This window comes from Canis lupus, chromosome 15 (assembly GCF_011100685.1).
Source record: "Canis lupus familiaris isolate Mischka breed German Shepherd chromosome 15, alternate assembly UU_Cfam_GSD_1.0, whole genome shotgun sequence".
Lineage (NCBI taxonomy): Eukaryota > Metazoa > Chordata > Mammalia > Carnivora > Canidae > Canis > Canis lupus.
Window position 1 is genome coordinate 48,890,080 of NC_049236.1, and position 20,862 is coordinate 48,910,941.

Here is a 20,862-nt window from a genome sequence, read left to right on the forward strand (position 1 = left end):
GAAACTGTAGGCCTCAAAGGATAAATAATTCAAGAGACCTGAATAAAATTTTTCTAACGATTAATTACACAATCCCAAGCCTCCTTGAAAACTAAGACTATAATATTTTAATAGTATGTTTAATGCATGTTTCACTGCCTTTCCAATTTGGATTTTCTATATCTGAAAAAAAGAAGACAGAGGTATCCACAGACATGTAACTGCAAACGGAAGAAAATATTTAAGCATCCATACCCTCAGTGTGCATTAACCTACTGGTTAAAAATGGGGGAGGGGAGGAATTTTCGGTGGCATTGGACGAATGAAAATGATTCATGTGGTCACACAGGGTACTCCACAGCTAGATGATACTACAGACTTACTTGAACTCTGGTTCTGTACAATATCACAGTGTTAAACAAGATATCATAGCGATAAGTTATTTAAGGAAGTTTTAAAAAACATTTACTTTCCTGTTTTATTTCAATTTGTTTAAAGTTTTCAAAAAATGTAAGCATATGATAGTTTGTAAGGATCCTGGTACAACCAAAACTCCCACTTCTAGTTATAAATATTATCTTCTCTTTATATTACTTATAATTTGTAACAAAATAGAGATTGACTTAAATTTAAAATATCTCTAAATTATTTTATATCCTTTTAGAACATGTGTACTTTTAGTCAAAACCTGTTACACTTTTGTGTTTATGTGAACATAAATTTTATCTATCTTTCAATGTCCATATCTTTCAAATATCCATATGAAATAAATGCCTTTAAAACAAAAATCAGCCTCATTTCTTTTTAAATTCAGAAGCAACCATAATTCATCAAACTTTAATCATTAAATGTTCTATGCCTGACTATTTTATTGTGAAAAGTAATATAAAACAAATTTGAAGGTCAAATACCAATTGCTTTAGGACTAATACATCACATTTACAAATGGTACAATTTTTTTTCTATTTAAAACTGGTCTACAGTTAAAACATTTAAGTAGAGATTAGGAATTAAAATGGATTTTGAGCGGCAATTTGCAACTGCTGCACTTTTATAATAGAGATATCACAACTGAGTTAGGATCTAGTCTAAAATAAAAACAAAAATATACCATAATAACATAACTTACTTATCCTTGCATAGTATCTTTATAAATGCTTGACTCATTTATTTAACTATGTAAATATGTTCTTTAAATTCTCAAAAGCTTGAAAGTAAACTCTGATCTTCAGTTGCAAAGACCTACCCAAATCAAAACTTCAAAGACTTAAAAGTATAATTACTGACTCTATTGCTAGATCCAGTACATGTTCAAGTAGAGAAGTTTAGCTCTATAACTTCCACCCCTCAACCTAAACCTCCAAGTCACTTGTCAGTTAAAGGTTGGGCGATTTATTGACCGCCTCTGGATGCATACTGTCAGTGCTGAAGGAAATATGAGAGAGGGTTGTCGCTACTGTTCTGGAGCTCATTGATAATGACATACCTGCCTCTGTCACCCATTACCCATACTACAAACTACTTAGACCTAACTGAAAAATCAATAGCCTACTTGCACTGGTTCCTGTGGCTGCCTCCTTTGATTGTCAGCTCCTGTCTAGGGTCAGCACTTACATGAAAGGGGCTGTGACTGCCTGATGCTTTCAGGACAACCTAACGATATGAAACTAGCCAACAGAACAGTAAATTCTGTCTCCCTGCCCTCCTCATCAATTAGGCTTTGACTAGGCTTGCCTGTAGAAACCTGACCTTTTAAGTTTAGGTGAATATGGACTAGCTGAACACACCATTGCCCTCAGCACTGAGCCAGGAAATCTACTGACAGGTTAAACAAAACAGAAGGTTGTAACTGTCATAATTTGCATTGCACTTTCACGCCAACAAGGGTGTTATCAGTAGGGGCAAGCCCTGGAACACACAACTCCAGCACCCTTAAGCCACACTACTCATAAATTTTCAAGTGAAGTGAGATAAAACATAAATTCACAAATAGCCATGCATTTCTCATCGCTTAGACTTTTAGGTTTGCACTTTGCAAACCCACATAGTGTCCATCAACAACTCTTTCAGTGGTCACCCGGCACTCCTACTGCATTTAACGAGGGACTTCCAGTGAACACAAGATAGAAGTAAAAATAACTCAACTATGCCAATTGAAAAGATATTTTAGAGAGAATTCATAACACAGGAGACATACTAACCTACATCTAGAAATAAGAATAATTAGATCTCAATATACTGTCTCTTTCCTACCTCATGTCCCTCCCTCCAAAAACATCCACAAGCTTAGAAAATAGTAAGTTATCACAACAGTGAAGGGAAGTGTTGAAATTATTTCCTACCATGCTTCTCTGATACAGCATCTTTTACAGTTTGAGAGAAAACTAAGAACATCTGTAAAATAAAAGATGTTAACACTTTTATGCTTGTCAAATCATCTGATGAAAACATGTGAAAAGCATGAGAAAGTAGTATAAAACTTTACTTACTATCATGACTTGTGTTTTGAAAACCATTTCCCTGCTTGGATCTATCTTTTAGCACAACATGAATATGGTAATATCATAGTTGCTCAGAATACTGTTTCTCTAAGGAGAAGACTGACCATTCCTTTTTTATTATTATTATTATTATTTTATTTTTGTAGTTAACTGTGAACTTGAACTTTATTTGGCTTCAAGAACTTTTACAGGATATCTAACCTTTATAAAAATGTCAGAAACACTGAAAGTCCATTCAACATTTTAAGAAAAAAAAAAATCCCTGCTAATCTTATGTACAGCTTTAAACAGATATTACTTTTCTATATATGCAATACACATGCTTGCTTCTTTTTCCTATTTTTTTAAAACATTATTTATTTATTTATTCATGACAGAGAGAGAGAGAGAGAGAGAGAGGCAGAGACACAGGCAGAGGGAGAAGCAGGCTCCATGCAGGGAGCCCAACATGGGACTGGATCCCAGGTCTCCAGGATCACAACCTGGGCTGAAGGCAGCGCTAAACCACTGAGCCACCTGGGCTGCCCTCTTTTTCCTATTTTTATTAACCAACTCCTATCAAGCAATAATTAGGACTGGAAATTATTCCATTTTGCTATTCCAAGTTGCTATTTGGTTGTCCCTCAAAACCATCTCCAATCTATCATTTGCAGTTTTTTCCTGAAGACTAAAATATGGGTGGCACATAACCATTTGTAAGCTTTTTCCTTTCTGCAATTTTTTTCATGTTAAAAACTTTCATATATCTATATTAGAGCAGAACTGGAAGCCTAAATTCTTGCAGAAAGATTTCTGATTTGAAATCAACTGATAAAGATATAAACAATAGCTTAAATCATGTTACTGTATGAAGTTAGAGATTTTTTTTATCTTGAGGAGGTAGAAAAAGACCTAATCCATCCCCTCCAATTTAAGAATTGAGAAAATAGTGAGTAGAGATAATGACTCGATCAAGGTCACTTAAAAGTTTGTAGCCAACCGAGGACAAAAATTCAGTGCTTTAGTCCCCCTAGACTATTGCTCCTTAAATGCTATCAAACTGCCTCTCTTTATCTTATCTATCTAGGTAAGTTACGTGACAGCAATGACCTTACATATTTTAAAAAATACACAGCTTTGTATCATTCGTTTCTAATTAATGTTGTAATTTATAGAAAGTTTTTACTAATTTCCAGAAGAGATTAGATTTGTAGAACATTTAGCCAACAAAGTACCATAGAACAAATAACTATTAGAAATAGAAGATCTAATTAAGTATGGTTGGAACCCTGTACTTACCTAATTTGATGATTAACTATGCATCTGGTAGCCTTTCAGGTCCTTTGTGTGTACCTATCTGATAGCAAAGTGAAAGGGCATGGATAGTGTCTGGTCCCAGCAAGCAAATCATTTGGAAACAGTCATAGCTATAGATCAAAGATTTTTCACTCTATCCAGGCTGATTTAAACCTACCAACCCAGGTTTTGTCTTCAGACAAAACCAGTCAGAAAATAAAAGAATGACTCTTTAGGATCCAAAGATAATAAGGGAAGATAGAAAGGAAAAATTCAGAAAAGAAACAGGCTGGCAGAACCTTGATATACATAGGCCAAGACAGCTGTTTTATATCCTAGCTTGATTTCACATGGTTAAAGGAAAAGTTTCCATTCCTTAGATCATCAAATATTATTTCATTTATACTACACAGATGTCTTCTATACATAGATTGGAACCAATGAAGAATTTTTGTTGTTGTTGTTTAACCACTACAAGGAATCAGAGAGACCTCTCAGCACATCACTTTTACTGTAATTCACAATGTTTGAAGGAAGGAACAAGCTAGGTTTTTAACATTTCCATTAAAAATAAGACAAAGTCCATTAAAAGTCTCCTGTAATCACAGCAAAAGAATGATGTCAAATTACCTCGACTAGTAACAATATAAATGGAGTGCTGTAGAACCAATATATTTTAAAATAAACTAAGATGTTTAAAAAAGCTAGTTTTCCTAAAGTATAATACAAAACTATCCATGTGACATGCTTAACTGATCATTTTAAACATAGATCCACAAAATGTCTCATAGGACCTGAAAAAAATTCAGAACACAATGCCAAGTCTTATATTTTGAACTAAGCACAGTTCAGAACTAGCATAATCTACATCCCTAATCTCAATCATCTGTTACATAAATGTTTGGCACTGATCGCAAAGGAAAACAGAAATGGGAATGGGGCTGGCTCTAAGATCACAAGAAACATATTCTACATGTGAGTCTGTAGTAGTATGTTATTAAACAAAGGATATCACACCTTCTTTAAACCACAAAATTTAAGGTCTTGAATTAAATGGAAACCAAAAGTTTTGATTTATTTAGCATCAAGTTCAATATTGACTAATCCTGATTTTCCTATTTCTGGAATTGATATTAAAAAACCAGACACAAATAATAATCCATAAATTATATAATCATTCCTTAAATAGTTAAGAGTTGGTTCTACTAAAAGTACGTTCTTATTTGTTGAAGATTATAATGAGTTATGAAAGCCAAAGTTATTTGTCAGGTGAAATTTCATATTTACCTCATAGTATATTAGCAAGTTCAAACTGAGGAAGGAAGGAACGAAGGAATGAAGGAACGAAGGAACGAAGGAACGAAGGAAGGAACAAAGGAGGGAAGGAGGGAGACAGGACACGATCTTATTTGTTCTAACTTTTCAGAACTTGTTTAACTATACATGAAAATAAAAGAATGCAATTATTACCACACAAAATGTATACATTTAAAATGAGAAAAAGCTAAATGATTTACTGGTAAGACCAAATGATCTATCCCAACATAAGGGAGAATACAGTAAGTTCAATGAACCACCTTCTGAGAAATGCTTACTACATTAACTACTATTATTTTCTTAATATTTCATATCCTAGCTCAATAATAGAACAGTATTTACTTTTCAGTTAGGCTAAAAGCTGCTTCTTTCCATTTTCCTGAGTATGATTTCTTTGCTGTATAATTATACATCTTGGTGAGATCAAATTATGGATAGCTTAATAAGGTACTCATATATACAACCGTTATTCAACTTGGGAGAAAACATGAACATATATTGTGCTCTTCAATTTTTCTCATCCTACAAAATATAAGAATTAGACTTGTAAAAGATGTGAATGTAAAAACAATACCTCTATCTATCTATCTATCTATCTATCTATCTATCTATCTATCATCTATCTATGTAATCCAAGGTTACCTAACGAATTCAAAAGGCCCACAATACAATAATCAAAGGCATGTAAAAGATTTATTTTCTAATACATTTCGATAGGCTTACTATGCAAAATTAAAGTTATTGCCTTTACCTGACAGAACATTATCTTAAATTCAAACTGTACAAATTGAGAACAATACCCTTGGGTCACCAATCAAAGAGATTACAAGGTTTTTGTTTTTGAAAGCTATTTTGTAAGGGGGAAAAATAAAAACAACTTGTTTCAGCAGCATGACTGACCATTTAAAACGGGCACTACAGTGAACTGTTCAAAGAAAACATTCAATTACTGATTATTCTCTAGATTGATTCCAGAATAGTAATTATTGATAGCTTAGAAAGAATGCCTATGATACCTCAGTTTTGGAAATTAGATAATTTCACAGAGCGCAAAAGAGAATGCGGTTTTACTTTGACTTTTAATATGATGAGAAGTTTTTAAAAGCTTTTTAAATTATAATTACTTCAATAAAATCACATCAACTAATATACAAACAAATTATGTTTGGGTTATTTACTTTTCTTTCTGTTTTTACTAGAATCATTTTTAAATTCAGGGAATGTAACAGTTGTTTATTTCTCCATTTATATTTTGACCAAAAATTATTTTTTCTTAAAAAAAATCAAGCATTTTTATAAATACATTGAAAAGATTAAGTATGTACAAACCAAAAAATTTAGCAAATGCATAGATGTTTCAATATTAGATCTTAGAGGATAAGAGTATACACACACAAACAAACAGGTTCTTTGTTTTTGTCTAAATCCTTCAGAGAGTTGTTTTCTTTTTACAGTCAATAATCTGATTATTTTTTGAATACTTCCTAAAATGTCTTTCTGGAAAAGAAAACTATATAATCTAAAATCTGTATACTCTTTGGCAGAGATTATTATAATACTGTATGCCATGTCTATAGAGAATAATGAATATCTTTTAAGGCTCGGTGATATGATAAAGTTAAAAAATGCACTGAAGTTTAACTTAGTAAACATATTTTTAAGTAAAGATCAGCAAAAAATAAAACAGTTTAAGGATTCCGTATTCTCTGGAAATGTAAACAGGATTATATCTGTCAGATGTACAGAAGCTCTGACTTCAGCCATTAGTTTGGTTTTGCTCCTGAGAAACACAACATGAACTACTGAATCATTTCTTTTCAAATCCATACATTCCCTGAAGCAGTTCAGGCTTCATCAGCAGTGCAGGAATGTTTTAAAATGACAGGCAAAGAGCATTCGTTCTCTTTTTTCTCTCATACTGTTTTCCTATAAATGGAAGACAGGGTTCTCTTCTCAAAGCACTTAAGCTGAGGCTGTTTAAGTCAATTGCTGTAGGAAAATACGACTGAATTCTCTATGCAAGAAAGTATCACAATTGGATTATTTTTTTTTTCAGGAAAAACTTTGAGAAAATCAAGTATTGTATTACTATCTTAGAATAACATATTGTAAAATTAGCATTCTATTAATTTCCTATTATTCTTTAGTTATAAATATTTTCAATTTAAGTGTTCTGCTAATATATCACCTTATTTTAGCACCAAATAATACCCAGTTCTGCTTTTACTTTTAAATATAAAAAGGCCCTCAGATTAAGATATACCAATTTTGGTTTTGAAAATCTTATTTGTATATACAGTTAACTTTTATTTCCAAGTTTCTGTACTGAAAAGCATTTCGTTGCCAGAGGACATTCAGTTAATAATTAAAAGTTTATTTGCTCATGATCAATTAAAGAGAGGATGTAATATATAATCTGGCAATTCTTCTGGAGCTTAAGCATTCACAAATTTTCAAACCCTAGTATACTAATTGCTATACCTTGACTCAATTTTATTTTAAGGAAATGGAAAACTTTAAGGGTAAAATTCAAACATACACATTTTAGCTTATACTAAGTAAAAACACCCCTACCTTAGTATTATTGTGCATTCTCATAAAATGCTCCTCAAGTAACTATGGTAAAGGTAAAACCTAGAGAAGTCTGAAGGTTAATGGAGTGCATGAAATCCCAAACAAAAAAATTCAAATCACACCCTGAGTGTCCTCCTCCTCTCTTTTGGAATGTCTGTAGTGAGCCCAACATCACAGGTCTGGGCAGAAGCATGCTGATGTTGGCACTGCCTAAACCAAACAAACAAGATGTTTAACAGTCAAATAAAATGTCCTGCAGCCTCCCTAATGAATTTGTCAAGGACCATCAGATTTCTCTCCCCCTCTTTTGCCTCATTAACTCAAGTATGATGAGACGGATTATAACAAGAGAATACAGATCAATCGGTCTGAAGACTTGAAGTGGCTTTTAGCCTCTAGAGTTTCTTTCTCTCCCTTGGTCTCCTTTAATAGAATACGGTATCTCCTGCAGAAGGGGCTGCCACTTCGTTTTAATACACCATCAAGGAGCTGCTGATGGACTTCTATACTAACATACATAAAAGCAGAGGTGACAGGGGCTCTTCAATTACAGCCTCCTCGGATACCGTTTCCCCCTTCAATTATTCAGCCAGAGGAAGAGCGGATCCGCAAACACACAGCTGAAGCAGCTCTTAGGGCAGAGGCGGCCGAGCGAGCGGGTGGGGGAGGGGGAAGCAACTGGCAGGAGCGGGCATTATTTGCTCGAAGTGTTTAAGTTTATTGCTCGAATGATGTTTCTAATTAGTACCCCGGCAATAAATTAAAGTCGCCTTTGTTTAACTGATTTATTATTTACTACAGCATCTACCTTAGACAGGGTAAATTGGTAATGAATTGTTTTTAAATCAAAACATTTGTAACGTTTTATCATCCCTCAGCCTCCGTGTGCAGACGTGGGGAAACCCGGGGCCGAGGGTGCCACGGGCCCTGGAGGCGCTCGCCGGGGCCGGGGAAGCGGAGGGGCGGGCGTCGGGAGCGCGGCGCGGGGGCCGCGGGGGCCGCGGGGGCCGCGGGGCCTGGGCCTGGGCCTGGGCCGCCCGCCGGGGGCGGAGGGCGCTGGGCGCCTGCCCGCGGGCCTGGGGTGGCGGCGCCGTCCCCCCGGGACCTCCTGCGAGCGCTCCCAGGCGCGTCGCGGGCCGGCCGGGTGCACGCGCAAGGCCTGCCCGGCTCGAGGAGGCGGCGGGCAGCCGGAGGGCCCGGGGCGGGCGGGGGGCGCACCCTCTGCCCCCGACGCGAGTCTCCGCCCAGGAACTGCCCCCGGGAGAAGCTGCGACCGACCCTCTCCGGCCGGTCGCACCGCTCGCCGGCGAGGAGCCCCTCCCGCCGGGCGAGGTTTCCCAGAGCGCCAGCCTGACCTCGCGGCGTGGGCCGGGCTACCCACGGGCTCGGGGCTTCCCACTCGTGCGAAGCCCGAGCCGCCGCGGCCCGCCTTCCGGGATGCAGGCTGCGGCCGCCCCAGCTCCCCGCCACTGAAGGAGAAGCCGACGAAAGCTCTGCGCCGAGCTTGGGGTGTGCTTACTTCCGACCGTGCTCCCCACTCCTGGCCACTGAAGACATAGTCTACACAAAATCCGACTTGGATTTTAAAAAGCCAACCCGTTCTTTAGAAGGGGCGTGACATGGTATCTGTGGTCCGCTCCAGACATCTAAGAAGGAACCAAGAGGTCCAAGTGTCTGACATCAAGTAGGTGGAGAGAAATAAACTTTCCCTATGCAACTGAATCCAGGTTGACCCGGTCCAGCTTTTAAGAAGGCACCACAAGTCCTCCCAAGGGGTTTTGCAAAAGCCGCAGGCACACCGGGTTTTGCAAAAGGAAGTCTTTGCCCAGATGGCTTCATTGATTTTTATTTCTTATGTCATTATCAGAGAATACAATGTCCAAAATCTATCTAAAAATAATTCCATCTACTTGATTTGTCTTAAAAAGACTCAGTATCCAGACACCTGAGATTCAAACATAAACCCTCAATACTAAGCAAATCAGAAACACTGGTACAGCTTCTTTCATCCAAAAGTAGGGAAAGGCTACAAGGGGTACAGCTTGAAAGTATAACACATATACTAAAAGCACATGCATGAGTTTCACTGAAATGCCAAGGGAGGAGTGAAGCCATCTGTGTAATCAATAACAGGATAGTTATAGATTTTTGCAGCAGTGAAGTCTTTTAAAAGCAACAGTCAATTATGAAAATAAAATCATTTTACAAGTGAAACTCTGTACTGCCTCAGAGTGTATTCAAAATTAGATTTACAACATTTAACATTTTAAGAAAACTTGGGTTTACTTTTACTTCTCTTCATTTTTGTTGTTTAAAACAATTTTAGTGGCTTATGTTAAAAGTATGTCCAGAAATATTCTACCATATATAGAGTAGCATTCTTTCTCAGAACTTAAACCTATTTTCTCTCTAATAGCTAGTCTTCTTAATAAAGAAATAGCATAAAATATAGCTGAATCTTAATTATGAAGTAATTATCAAACAAGGTGCTTGCACTATTTTTACCCTGCTCCAGTTTTTCAACAGCTTATGGAAATTACTGAAAAGAGATTTATATTCATAAACCTTCACCCCATATCCACTCCACCACACAGCCCAACTGGTGCACACATACTGCTCTGGCTTTTGGCAACAATGGGAAAGAAGGGGAAGACAAGGGAGGAAGACTTTGCCAAAGGAGAAAATCTAGAAAAAATGTAGGTTCTTTCCCAGATTCCCCTTCTTCCTTCTATTTGCTTTCAAGCAAAAATAGTTTTGTCAGAGTTTGCACCTTCTGCACAATATTGGTAGGGGGGAAAAAAGTGAATCTTTCTCAACCACTGCTACTCTCTCGTGCGTTATTCCAGCCATCTCCAGGAAGTCCCTTCTATATAGACTCTCTTTTTCTTCCTTGCAACTGATAAGAGGAGAGGATAAAGAAGAAGGGGGCTGTAAAATATGGGTGAGCATTTGACTTCTACTATCTCCTCCTATTTTCTTACTTCTCTCTTACCCCCTTTCTTTATCAAGTGCAGCGGTGGCTGCTACTGTCTGCCAAGCATGCCTGTCTTCTCTCTGGGATTGGCTAAAGCACTGACAGCTCGGAAAGCGATTGTAGGAACTGAAGCTCCACCCCCCTCATGATGGCCCTGGACCATTCATAAACTAAATAACTCCAGGAAACAGCAAGGCAGAGAGAGAGAGAGAGAGAGAGAGAGAGAGAGAGAGAGAGAGAGAGAGAGAAGAGAAGAAGAAGAAGAAGAAGAAGAAGAAGAAGAAGGAGGAGGAGGAGGAGGAGGAGGAGGAGGAGGAGGAGGAGGACGAGGAGGAGGGGGAGAAGGAGGAGGGGGGAGGAGGAGAGAGAGGGAGAGAGAGAGAAAAGGAGGGAGGAGAGAGAAAAAGAGGGAGGGCGAGGGAAAAGGAGAGAGACGTCGGAGGGGAGGAGGGAGAGACGACTCAGAAAGTGGAATCTGCACAAGCAACCTAAAGGGGGAGGAGAAGAAAAACCCTTGAATCCTTATAACTAAACCCCAGATGCAACGCAAGCAACGACTTCGTCACACTAGAATAGATTCTGTGAGGGCCAAAATTATAAATTACGAAGCAGAAATGAATATCAAACAACTTCCAGCGGTTTGCACCTAGAGAAAGACAAGAAGCAACCACTGCAAACAAACAAACCCAGTCCAAACAACGCCTCCAGTAGGAAAAGAGGAAAACCGCTACAACACGACCCCCTGAGAAGAGAGCAGACCGTCAAGCTGAGAGCGCGGGGCGTCTGCAAACCTCCAAGTGTGCCTCGGACAGAGCTGCACGTCGCTGCTCTCAGGACCTTAATTACGGCCTTCACCTTCCATTTGGGGGAGGGTGAGGAGAAAGGCACTCACCTACGCTGAGTGAAGAAGTCGTACCAGCGTGGGAGAGAAGTTTAAGAATGAAACACTGAATGTTTCGCTTTTATTTTTAAATTTACTTTGGCACTTAAAAGACCTCATTTCCAGATTTCTGGGCCATCTCGGCTGTAGACATCTAAGCCTAACCTCTTGGTAACCTGAATTTTTCTCTCGGCCCCTCTCCTCCCCCCTCCCCTTCATCTCTCTCACAGCACATCTTTATTTTACATATCAAGCAAAAAGGTCCCAGCAGGTACTTTTCTTCTTCAAAGATTGCCATTCCCCCTTATTTCGGGAAAAGAAAAAAGGTTTCTAAAGAGGGGAAAGAAAAAGCAAGGCGGCTGTCGCAGCAGCCGGTCAGTCCAGGTGGAAAACAAGAGTGAAAGTGGGGCTCAGGGGAAGCGCGACGCCTCTTTCGCCAGCCGCAGGGCCACCACCACTGCGTGAGCCTTGGATCCCTCAACGTACTGCGAGACGCCGGTGTACAGCCCGGACCTGTGCCCCAACATGATCGCCGCTCAGGCCAAGCTGGTTTACCAGCTCAATAAATACTACACCGAGCGCTGCCAAGCACGCAAGGCGGCCATCGCCAAGACCATCCGAGAGGTCTGTAAGGTGGTCTCGGACGTGCTCAAGGAAGTGGAGGTACAGGAGCCTCGCTTCATCAGCTCCCTGAGCGAGATCGATGCCCGCTACGAGGGGCTGGAGGTCATCTCGCCCACAGAATTCGAGGTGGTGCTCTACCTAAACCAGATGGGCGTCTTCAACTTCGTGGACGACGGCTCCCTGCCCGGCTGCGCAGTGCTCAAACTGAGTGATGGGCGGAAGCGGAGCATGTCTCTCTGGGTCGAGTTCATCACAGCGTCCGGCTACCTCTCGGCGCGTAAGATCCGCTCACGCTTCCAGACCCTGGTGGCTCAGGCGGTGGACAAGTGCAGCTACCGGGATGTGGTCAAGATGATCGCAGACACCAGCGAGGTCAAGTTGCGCATCAGGGAGCGCTACGTGGTGCAGATCACTCCCGCGTTCAAGTGCACCGGTATCTGGCCTCGCAGCGCGGCACAGTGGCCTATGCCCCACATCCCCTGGCCTGGCCCCAATCGGGTGGCGGAGGTCAAGGCCGAAGGGTTCAACTTGCTGTCCAAGGAGTGCTACTCCCTGACCGGCAAGCAGAGCTCTGCGGAGAGCGATGCCTGGGTGCTACAGTTCGGGGAGGCGGAGAACCGCCTGCTGATGGGCGGCTGCCGAAACAAGTGTCTGTCGGTGCTGAAGACGCTGCGGGACCGCCACCTGGAGCTGCCAGGCCAGCCGCTCAATAACTACCACATGAAGACGCTGCTGCTGTACGAGTGCGAGAAACACCCGCGGGAGACGGACTGGGACGAGGCGTGCCTAGGCGATCGGCTCAACGGCATCCTGCTGCAGCTCATCTCCTGCCTGCAGTGCCGCCGCTGCCCTCACTACTTTCTGCCCAACCTCGACCTCTTCCAGGGCAAGCCCCATTCGGCCCTGGAGAGCGCTGCCAAGCAGACCTGGAGGTTGGCCAGGGAAATTCTCACCAATCCCAAAAGCCTGGACAAACTATAGGGTGCTGGGGACTGCTTGAAAAGCGACACAGACCGGAATGCTCTCTAACACACAACACACACAACTCAGCGACCAACAGCAGAAACTCCGGACACAAACTTTTATGTAAGCCACCTGAAAGAAACAGGAAGCAGGCACAAGACCTTCGTTAATTAACAAGCAAACAAAAAGAGAGCAGACCAACCAACCAAAATAAATCACATTCTTGCACAAAAGTGATCGTTTTTCTTCCAAACAATGTGAATTTAAAAGGTCACACAAAAGAAGCAATCGGGCTTTGCCACCACAAAATGAAACCCAAGGTACATTTTCAAATCAATGTATAGTAGTTTCTCCTCTTTTCCTTCGCTCCCTTTCTCCTTTCTCCTCTCTCATCTTCTTTCTTTCCCTCTCCCTCTCCCTCTCATTTCATTTTGTTTTGGGTTGCCTGAATGTTGTCACCAAGTGAGAAAAAGTATTTAATTATATGTAAAATTTCTCTTTTAAAAAAAGTTTTGCTGATGTTAAATGTATCTCAGTGCCAATGTCAGATTGTGCCCCTCCCTTTCTTGCACCTCTACCCTCACCCTAAGCAGTCTTGTTGAAAACAGTAATAAAAATATTACTTTACATTGTAATTGACTGTGGATTGTTCTTAAATGAAGGCAGGGGAGATCACAATTTATAATTTACAATGTAAAGATGTGAACTTCAGGAACTAAATGCAAAGCTTTCACTGGAACTCTAATTTGCAAAACTTACAAATATAGTCCTTTTTTTTTAATTTTTTTGCCAATTTAAGCATACAAGTCCCCCCCCCCATATTTGGAAAAGAGAAAGTATTAATTTTACTCGGCTATAATATTTTATTTGTTCTGTAAATTTTGAAGTTTAAAGTAATATCTTTGTTCACACTTGAAAAAAAGATTTTGATCTTTATGTTTAAGATAGAAAAAAATTATTTCACTTAAAAATTAAGAGATTTGCTTTCCTTTGCCGTAATTTTAAAAAATCCACTCCGAGTCTGAAAAATAAAGGCAATCTTCATGGATATTTTCTGAATAGTTAACATGATTGGTTGATACTTTTCTTTCAATTATTTGTCCTCTTCGAGATTAAATAATGAAAACTTATCAATTAAATCAACCATACCAAAAAGGGAAAAAAAATGGTTATAGCAACATTCCTTTTTCCCAGCAAACGGTGATATGAACAATCCAGATTTATAAACTACTTCAATTTTTTAAGGTTTAGTTACAAATGACATAACTATGATCATTTTTTAAATCAAATTCCCAGAATTATTTCAGAAGGTGCTTATAGATAATTGAAACAAGAAAGGTTTTGATACCATTTTTATAACTAAAGAAAATTAGTTTCAAGAATTTACAAACAGCAAAAGTATATTATTCCTGCTTTTCTAAGTTAACAATCCAATGTACTTATTTCAACACTTCAACTAATTAACAAAGATTTCTTTTTAATACAAGGGAAATAAATGAATAAAAATAAAATAATTAGTAAAACTGAAAGTATCCTAAAGGAACTGGTTTGGTTTGTCTTCTTCATATTGTCTTTAGTATACTCCATTAGATATGCTAATGATGAGGCACAGGTAGAGAATACATGTCAGATATTACCCTTTAATACTTAAAATTTATTCTTTGAATTACTCAGCTTTTAATTTTTTGAAAAATCCATGAATGAGATATGTAGACAAAAATGTTCTAAAAAGGAATTTTAAAGATCTGAGGAAGAAGTTTGTGTCGGGGAGGGAGTGTATGGACGGATGATCCACAGGACAGCATAGATGGATGAGAAACAAGAAAGGTACTGAGGGATCTGATGTCTAGTTCACTTGACAAAAGAGGCTTCAGTTCTCAGATTCCTTGGTAAAAATTCCAGTAAAAATAGTTTTGTTTTAGAAATATAAACTTTGATCTTATCAGTTCTGAAATAATCTCTACTCTTTCAACCTACACTGTATCTTTTTCTGATCTCTCTTCCTGTAGATGTAAAACAAACTCACTGTAATACTAAGTGGTTCAGACAAATATACTGATTTTTTTAAATAATAAAAATGAACTACTCTCTGGGGAAAATGTTCTGATTTTTAGGAACATTTTCAAAGCAAGTAGTAGGTGCTCACATTGACAAAGAAATGATTTAAGGGCACGGTGTTTAGTTTAAAAGATAAAAATGACATCTTAAAAATGACCTTTTTTTTTTCTTATGCATGCAAGTATTTACAGCGTTAGACACTATCTCCCTCCAAAGATCCCAGGAAGAAGTCTTTAAGTTCTGACAAGAACAACAATTCCCCAAATTCAGTATTTTGCCCCTACCTCATTTAATGCAGGTATCACCAACAAAAAAAAGAAAAGCACAACACAAGTATCCTCATTTACAAAATACCTTAAGCCCAATGTCTATACAAAATAAAAAATTCTTCCAGTAACTGAAAAATTTTAAGAATGATTTTAAATTAGCAAAACTTTGATTTCTGTAACATTAGGCAGGTTGCAGTGTACAAGACAAATGCTGTAATTAGGCTAAAAGATCTTTGTATTACACAAGTAGTAGGGGAAAAATAAATTTAATGATGCTCCACAGAATAAAATCAGAGAGAAATAAAGGGTATAACTTCTCTCAAAGAGAGTAAATAACTGTAAAGAGCCTTACTGCAAAGACTGGCAGAGATCCTAATCTTGAGAACAATTATATTAGGCACCTTTAAATTACATTATATTTTAGATTCTATGCCGCATATGTCCAAAAGCATAATAGAATATTCTGAATTAAATTTTAGCCTCTCAAACATACAAAGTACCATAAATTAGAGAGTGTAGGTAATTTTGGTTACCTTCATTTCCTAAAGAAATGAAAATACAATTTCAGACATTACAGCCAGGTAACAAAGTAGGAAATTTTTCCAGTTGATGTAATTTCACAATTAAAGTTTTCTCTACAGTGAATTAGCTGAATTATTGAGATCAAAACAGTTCCAACACAGCCTTCCTTTCATACAGCCTACCAAATCCTATCTTAAAAAAGGCAGCAATTCTGAAATGAAGTGCTAGAAACACAAGTAAGACAAGGGATGATTTGTTTGTAAAGTTTTAAATAAAATTGTAACATTTTCATCAATGATTGCTTTGAAATACTTCTAAATCACTAAAATTTAATAATTCACATGATTACAAAACCAAAGAATTTCCCACCAATAAACTCAAAATATGTGTGTACAAACCAGCTATCAGACTATAAAATAAATAATTCCATTTTTAAGCCACTTCTCTTCTACAGGTTGCTTATTTTGCTCCTTTTAAAAGAGACTGTTTCCTATCAGAACAAATTCTACCATTCACTTTCATGAAATAAACCTAGCTTTGGCTTTATGGCTGTGCCACAAATGTTTCTTAGTAAAATAAAGTTGCCAAGGTCTAAGAAGTAATCAGAAATACATTTTAAAGGGGAAATTACATTTTCATTTAAGAATAGGAAATTATGCAGTGCCTTGTAAAATCGACTATAGGTAATGGGAAACAGAGGTATCACACACACACAAGACATGCTTGCGTGCACAACAGAGTAGTAAGTCATGAGGACAAAGCAAGGAGAGTGATATATTGGTATTATATCCAGAAAATATAAAGGCTAAACAAAATAATTCCACCCTCAACCTCACTGAATTTTGTAGCTTAATTCACCCTGGACCCTTTGTGGCAAAATATATTTATGGACGATATTCCCTGTGGTTCTCCTCCAACCCCAGAATGAGCTAATGATAAACGCAATTAAGTGGAAATTGTTTTTGAATCTAAATGAACTTCAATAATCTAACTAGCTGGTAAGGGAATCATAAGCTAAAGAAGATCGCTGCCTTGCATATAGGCAGAAGCAATTCAGCAAGAAATTCAAACGAAGTCTGTCAGATTTTATCAGTGCCAATACTACCCAACAGCAGCCCACCATCCCATCAAAAGAAAAGAAAGCTTAAAAGGGAAACCCACTCCTCATCTTCTCACCTTGGGGTCGATTTTCTTGAAGTTAGAGTCCTCTTCATCCACCTCAAAATAGAGTTCGGAGGAGGTGACAGAAAGAGTGCCCTTTACTACAATAGAGGGGGCCACAAGCTGAGCCGGTGTGCTCAGGCTAACAGGACCTGCCAAAAGCAAAAGACAAGCCACACAAATTGGAATGACATTTTTCAAAAAAATCTAATAGATTCAAGCAGAAATTTTATTTTTAAATTATCACCTCTAGCACCAAACTGTCTGCCAGATTGTCTACACTTAGAAATTCTGTGAACCCCAAATCTTCCTCTGAAAATGCAGAGTTATTAGGATTCTCCTACTAAGAGATTTATAGTAGAAGGTTCATGGTAACAGTAAACTAGGCTGCAATTATTTTACAGGGAGTCTGCAAAGCTTTGGTCTAATCTCCTAGTAAGAAGGTGGCTCTGCCTAAATAAGTCCTTCCACATTCCATTTAGAAAACAAGCCCCAGGCTATCAAACAACATGGAACAACCACCAGGAGCAAGGAAGACTCAATAGGCTTCCAAGGCCAGAGGTTAGCTTAGTTTGGCTGAAGCATGATTACAAAAAAAGATCACTAGCTTATTAGTGAAGTGAGAAACGTTACACCATATTCTCTGATAAAGATTTTGTGCCAGGTTGACACAAAACCTCTTCTATAACAACTTTACCCCATGAAAGATTGGTAAAAATACTTCTTTTCTAAGCCTGCCTTTCCACTGTTAAATATTGTTCAATGCTTCCAAATCTAATATTAGTGTAGTTCAGGGACTCTGGGAGTAAACAGCTGGAGGGTGGGTTTCCAAGTGAATGAATTTTTATTGGAATAATCAAATCTCCACAGGGCTTATCAAAGAGACAAATCAGCCTGCTACTGAAAACAATAGATTCACTACAAATAGAACAGCATAAAGTATATTAAAGCTAAACCTAAAATAAAGGACTAAAAATAATAATTGCATATATATATAATATATATAAATAAATAAATATATATATTTATGTAGAAAGACAAAGAGTAAGAATTTGAAATCCCATGCCAGTTCTTGACTGTACAAATCCTATAAGTGAAGAAAACAGCAAAAGAAGATTGGCACTTATAGTTCTGAATTAATATAGTGCCTATAAACATGGTACACCTATTCAGGTAATCAATGGGTGAATAAGTGTTTCAAAATTCAGATGAATCGACATTTCCATCGATTGTTAGAGGATGCTGGTCCTTAATCTCACATCAATCTTAATGTGTGCCAGTAGGACAATAGAAGGGATGCTCTGTGGAGATCAGAGCAGGTTTTGCCCTCTATTCCCAATGTACAAATACATTGTGTTTGCAGATGGGCAGCAGATAGCTGCAGAACAGCCATGATTTCCCAAAGCTCATCCCTATAAATGGATGAAATAAGCAGCTATGTGTTCTTTTGCTGTCTCCTTTGCCCTCTGTACATTAGCATGTAATCCTGAGAAGAAATAACATTTTTTCAATCACTCTCAGACATTCAATTACAGGGTAAGCAGACAGCTGCAGGAGCTAGGGCAGCCCAGGTCCTACAGAAGACCCCTGACAATTTCCACTTCATTTCTAACCCACACCACTTTATTAGTGTGGATTACTTCTTAATCCTATTGCCATTGTCAAGATTATATAATTAAACTCCCCTTTCACCTCTATTACTGTATGCATGTATTACTAGTAGCAAGAACAGAAGCAAAAAAAAAAAAAAAAGGAGGAAATGGGTAAATAGATATGAAGGAAAATGCTAGAGAATCCTACTGTCTGCCTACTCTTTACACCCAGCCCCAAACCCTTAACAGTGTGCTCCAATTAATTTTATTTTACTTTCTAGAGAGGTTTATGGTCATCAGAGAAGATACCATCCTCTATTTTTGCTTTTCATTATAATTCACTGCATTATAATTCACAGGTTGCAATATATCAATAAATGAACAATTCCTGATGCCTTTTCTCTTAAATTAAAATTATCAAAATAGAAGATCGTATAATTTTCACCTACGGAAATTGTAGAATCCTTCACACTTTGCTCCTGGAGGGAGAGAGCCATAGGCATTAAAGAAAAAAGGCATTTAATGAATGACTAAAATTTCAGGCTAAACAAGAGAATTTTTCCCATAAGGGAAGTAAAACTGAAAATCTGCAGAGTGCAAATCAAAATTCCTACATCAGGTAAAATATGTGGATCCTGTAAAAAGCCACAGCATTCTTGGAATGGATTTTTTTGAGAGAGCTAAATGGATATGCAGCATGTTCACTAAGACCTCTATATCAAAGCAAATAGCTCATCTGCCTCCAAGCTTTATTTACAAAACAATTGGCAAAATTTTACTTATAGCTCTCATTTTACAGAGATTAGGTAAACTCCCATGGGTGAAGCAATTTTGTTAATGCTGCTTTTAAACTTTTTTCCTGTATAGTGAAAATTATTCATAAAAGAAAAAGATGAGGAAGGTAAAGAAACTGAAAAGAATGGGGAAAAAAGGGGGAAACAGTGTTGAAGATTAGGGTGAAAATGTTTGGAAGAACAAAAACAATCTTTATGTAAAGTAACTGTAGGTGTGTAAACTTGGTAGTCCTAGCGGTTACAGATGAAAAAGTAAGTAATTAGATGCTTATTAGCCCAGAGCTAGCTGAAATATCCACACAACCACTGAATTTACCAGCGAGATTCTCTAAATCTTTCTCATCCACGGATGACAGAGTATCGTCGTCGCCTTCCAGGAGGATCTCGTTTTCTGAGTTCTGATTTCCTAAAGCCTGACTCTTGATGGACTGTTTTCCTTTAGCGAGGATATCTTCATCTGCAGCTGAAATGAAAAGGAAACAAAGCTGTCCATCAGCTCCGAGGAAGAGTACTTTGGCAGAGGGGCAGGGAAGTGAGGTAAGGATAGGTGGCCAAAGATGGTCAATCATTTTTACAGAGAGTCATCCACTGTGGGAAAGTGACTGGGATGGCACACATGTTCCTTCTGACAAACGTGATTCCCCAAGCCTAGTCTAATGTTACCTTGAACAAGCACCCTAATCCCATTAAATCTGACCCTTGCACCGCTCACCAAACCATTTATTTACTTACAGTTAGGGCAAGAGAGGGTTCAAAGGCAGCACATTTTGGGGAAATTAGCAGGAAAAATCAGAACCCAGTTTTGGAAACAATACCTACTTGATACTGAGAAATAAGAAAGGCTGGTCATTCCTGCAAATAATGATTATACTGACAAAATATTATGAGATGGTCAGGGAGCGTGGAAAGAAATTTAGACGTAAGAAGGGTCAGAGCTAAGAGGGATCCAAAGCCAATGAGGATATAAGCCCAATACTGAAGCCACAGCTGACATCAAAAAAGCTATAACTCCAATCCTCCCTCCTGCCTTCATGTTGCCCTTGCCCACATTTCACCCCACCCGGACCCCCACGTCAGCCTTTATATAAATATCCAAGAGTAAGACACTGTGGAAATTAAGTGGCGGCTCAAACACTACCTCCTCCGTGTGTTTAAACTAAAAGGCTAAGACACCCCGGGGGCAAACATAACAGAAAGCTTGGGAGGAGAGGTGTCTGAGCAGTCTTACAGGGCCTGAACTGGAGCAGCCTGTGGGGAGCAGCAACACCAGACTCTCACCATTGTGAAAAGGCAGTCAGAAAGGAGAAGAAAGAGGAAAACGATACACCAAATCTAGGAAACGAAGAAGCTCTGTGGAGCACCTACAGCCAACAACTGAA

The 20,862-nt window shown here is 38.6% G+C and overlaps 2 protein-coding genes across 12 annotated transcripts in view; one reads left to right on the top strand and one right to left on the bottom strand.

Annotated features, from left to right (window-relative positions):
• LRBA (LPS responsive beige-like anchor protein) overlaps positions 1–20,862 on the bottom strand; it is a 722,446-nt gene that overhangs the window by 253,852 nt on the left and 447,732 nt on the right. For all 11 annotated transcript variants that reach the window (XM_038558983.1, XM_038558984.1, XM_038558982.1 and 8 more), the window contains 2 exons: positions 19,800–19,946; positions 17,113–17,249 (listed from right to left, as the gene is read on the bottom strand). In XM_038558983.1, coding sequence (XP_038414911.1) covers positions 17,113–17,249; positions 19,800–19,946 — 284 coding nt within the window. The remainder of the gene's footprint in view (positions 1–17,112; positions 17,250–19,799; positions 19,947–20,862) is intronic.
• MAB21L2 (mab-21 like 2) lies at positions 10,981–13,722 on the top strand. Its single transcript, XM_038559002.1, has one exon. It carries the CDS (start codon positions 12,026–12,028, stop codon positions 13,103–13,105), a length of 1,080 nt encoding a protein of 359 aa, XP_038414930.1. The 5' UTR covers positions 10,981–12,025; the 3' UTR covers positions 13,106–13,722.

Coding starts and splice junctions, on each gene's coding strand:
- MAB21L2 (XM_038559002.1), top strand. CDS start 12,026: ATGATCGCCGCTCAGGCCAAGCTGGTTTACCAGCTCAATAAATACTAC.